This window comes from Plecotus auritus, assembly GCF_963455305.1.
Source record: "Plecotus auritus genome assembly, chromosome: 1".
Taxonomy (NCBI): Eukaryota; Metazoa; Chordata; class Mammalia; order Chiroptera; family Vespertilionidae; genus Plecotus; species Plecotus auritus.
This window is the reverse complement of record NC_137770.1, coordinates 53,146,934-53,149,355: the sequence shown is the minus strand read 5'-3', so window position 1 is coordinate 53,149,355 and position 2,422 is coordinate 53,146,934. Positions and strand designations below refer to the sequence as shown.

General features: G+C 60.7%; 1 protein-coding gene across 1 annotated transcript; it reads left to right on the top strand.

The window, feature by feature from the left end:
• The first annotated feature begins 234 nt into the window (after positions 1 to 234).
• On the top strand, positions 235 to 2,185 carry C2CD4A (C2 calcium dependent domain containing 4A). The gene is made up of 2 exons (XM_080679554.1): positions 235 to 364; positions 891 to 2,185. The coding sequence occupies exon 2, from the start codon at positions 940 to 942 to the stop codon at positions 2,044 to 2,046; it is 1,107 nt and encodes a 368-aa protein (XP_080535680.1). The 5' UTR covers positions 235 to 364; positions 891 to 939; the 3' UTR covers positions 2,047 to 2,185.
• The last annotated feature ends 237 nt before the right edge of the window (positions 2,186 to 2,422 follow it).

Genomic DNA, 2,422 nt, shown 5'->3' with positions numbered 1-2,422 from the left:
ATTCACATTGTGTCCCTAGATGCTCACTATGACTGATTTCACCCTCTTTTGCAACTGATGAAACTTGTTCAGGGTTTCTGAGGTTAACATCCCCACACCAAGAAGGAGAGAAAAGGAACTGGAACTCTTGAATTTGCGCAGCAGATCCAGCCACGTGGCAAAAGGAACGCAGGTGGGGGGCGGGAGAAGGAGGGAGGCCTGGAGTCAAGTTACCAAGCAACGTCGCTCTTGCCCGCCCATTGGCCGGCGTACCAGGCCCCACTTATAAAGGCTCCGGCCGGATGTCCTTGGACAGCTCTACTGTATTACCCCGCCGCGCGCCCTTTGAATTTCCCGCAGGCTGCGCGCCCCTGAGCCCCTCCTGGTAAGTGCCCTAGAATGGTGCGAGGTCCATCTGGCACTGGACCTCAGGTACATTCGGTGGGACCCAAAGCCTTGCTTTAACTCCCCGGGACTCATCTGAGGTTCTTTACCCCTGAAAATGGAGACCAAGCTGAGTGTCCTGGGGAGGGGGGGGGGGCGGTAATTATTTCAATAATTAGAACTAGAGCAATATTCCAAGGATTCAGGGAATGATTGCACAAGCATCGAGGACAGCGCGAGGCCAACATTTTGATAGTCTCTGCCTTAGGCCAGCTAGGGCGGATCAGATTAAAGCAATAAGCCCCGAAATGTTCATGACTACTGAACGGAGACTGGACAAATAAAGAACGATTGTCAGTCACCAAAACATAGTTTGCAATAGCAGCGTGGGGGCGGCGGTGGGGGCACAGTTTGCCTAGTCCCAAAGGAGGGAGGAGAAGGCACCCCAGAAGTAGAAGAAAGGAGATAGGAATTAGTGTGCCTTGCAGGGCTCACTCTGACAATCCGTGTGCGCTTGTGCGTTGCAGGCTGACCAGCTCCAGCAGAGGGTAGCCCAGATCCGGCACCTGCCTCCGGATGTGGTGCCTGGAGTGGCTCCGCTTAGGTCCCGAACGCCTCCTGCGGGGCGGGAACGGACGTCTCCAGGGTTGGGCCAGAACAACCACTACCAACACGCCCCCCAAGTGTGCAAACGTGCTCACCCCAGACCGCATCCCAGATTTCTGCATTCCCCCACGATTCGCGCCCTGCCGCGTGCTGGCTGCACACCGGGGCTCCTGGGTTAAAAAAGCAGGCACTGACGACGGCGCGGGGTGCACGGACTGGGACCCGCGCTCACAGGCCGCGCTCTCGCTGCCTCACCTGCCCCGCGCGCGCACAGCCTACGGCTTCTGCGCACTGCTCGAGAGCCCGCACACCCGCCGCAAGGAGTCGCTCTTCCTCGGGGACCCTGGAGCCCCAGCGCTCTTGCAGCCGCCTGTGCTCCGCCCGCGGGCCCACACCTACGGCGGCGGCGGAGACGCCCCCCTCTGGTCCCGCTTCACCCCACCCGCGGCATTCGGCGGCTCCCGCCCGCCCCGAAACACGCTTGCCCCGCAGGCCCGCGGCCACCGCCCCCTGCGCGCCCCCAAAGGGCTGCTGAGCCGCGCGCTGCAGGCCCGGAGGGTTCACGGCCTGGCCCGCACCCGCTTGGTGTCCAGCGGGGACCTGGACGGGGAATGCCGCGCCACCTCAGGGTCCCCGGCCCGGACCCGCTCCGCGTCCCCTCCTTCGGACCCCGGCCCGCGGCCCGAGCTACTGGAGGCCGAGGGCACCGTGGCTCTGGGTCGCGCCGGCAGCGCCCTGCGCCTAGCCGCCGAGTACAGTCCGGCCAGCGGGCGCCTCCGTCTCCGTCTGCTCCGCCCCGAGGGCCCGACCGAAGGAGCCTCAGATCCCTGCGCCGTGGGCTGCCGCGTCAGCCTGGTCCTGCAGCCGTCCGGCAAGACGCGCCAGCAGCGCAGCGCCGTGGTCCGGCGGAGCCGCAAGGCCGTCTTTGACCAGGACTTCTGCTTCGACGGGCTGTCGGAGGACGAGGTGCGCCGCCTGGCTGTGCGCGTCAAGGCCGAAGACAAGGGCCGCGGCCTGAAGCGGGGCCGCCTGCTGGGCCAGGGCGAGCTGCTGCTGGGCTCCCTGCTGCTGCTCTGAGGGCGCTCAGGCCCTGCCCGCGGGGCGCTTTCTGCCCGCTAGGAACTCTCGGACACTTGACAGCCGTTTTGTACAAAATAAACGTGTGTTTATTTTTCCACTGAAGCCTTTGTTTAAGTCCAATATTGGCAGAGAGGATAGTGGCTTAATTATCACAGTAAAGGATGTGATAATTTGTGTGGATACTTTCAAAATTCATTTTAGCAAGTGGTATGGTGTTCTGCAGTAGGGTTTCCCAATGCAGACAGCAGATTCATTGCATTTCATTTGTTCCCCACAGTAATATTGGGAGATAATGAATTATATGAATTAATTAAAACTAGAGGGTGTCTTGGTGAACTATTTGCTCCATTATCTTCATTTTACTGTTTGTTCA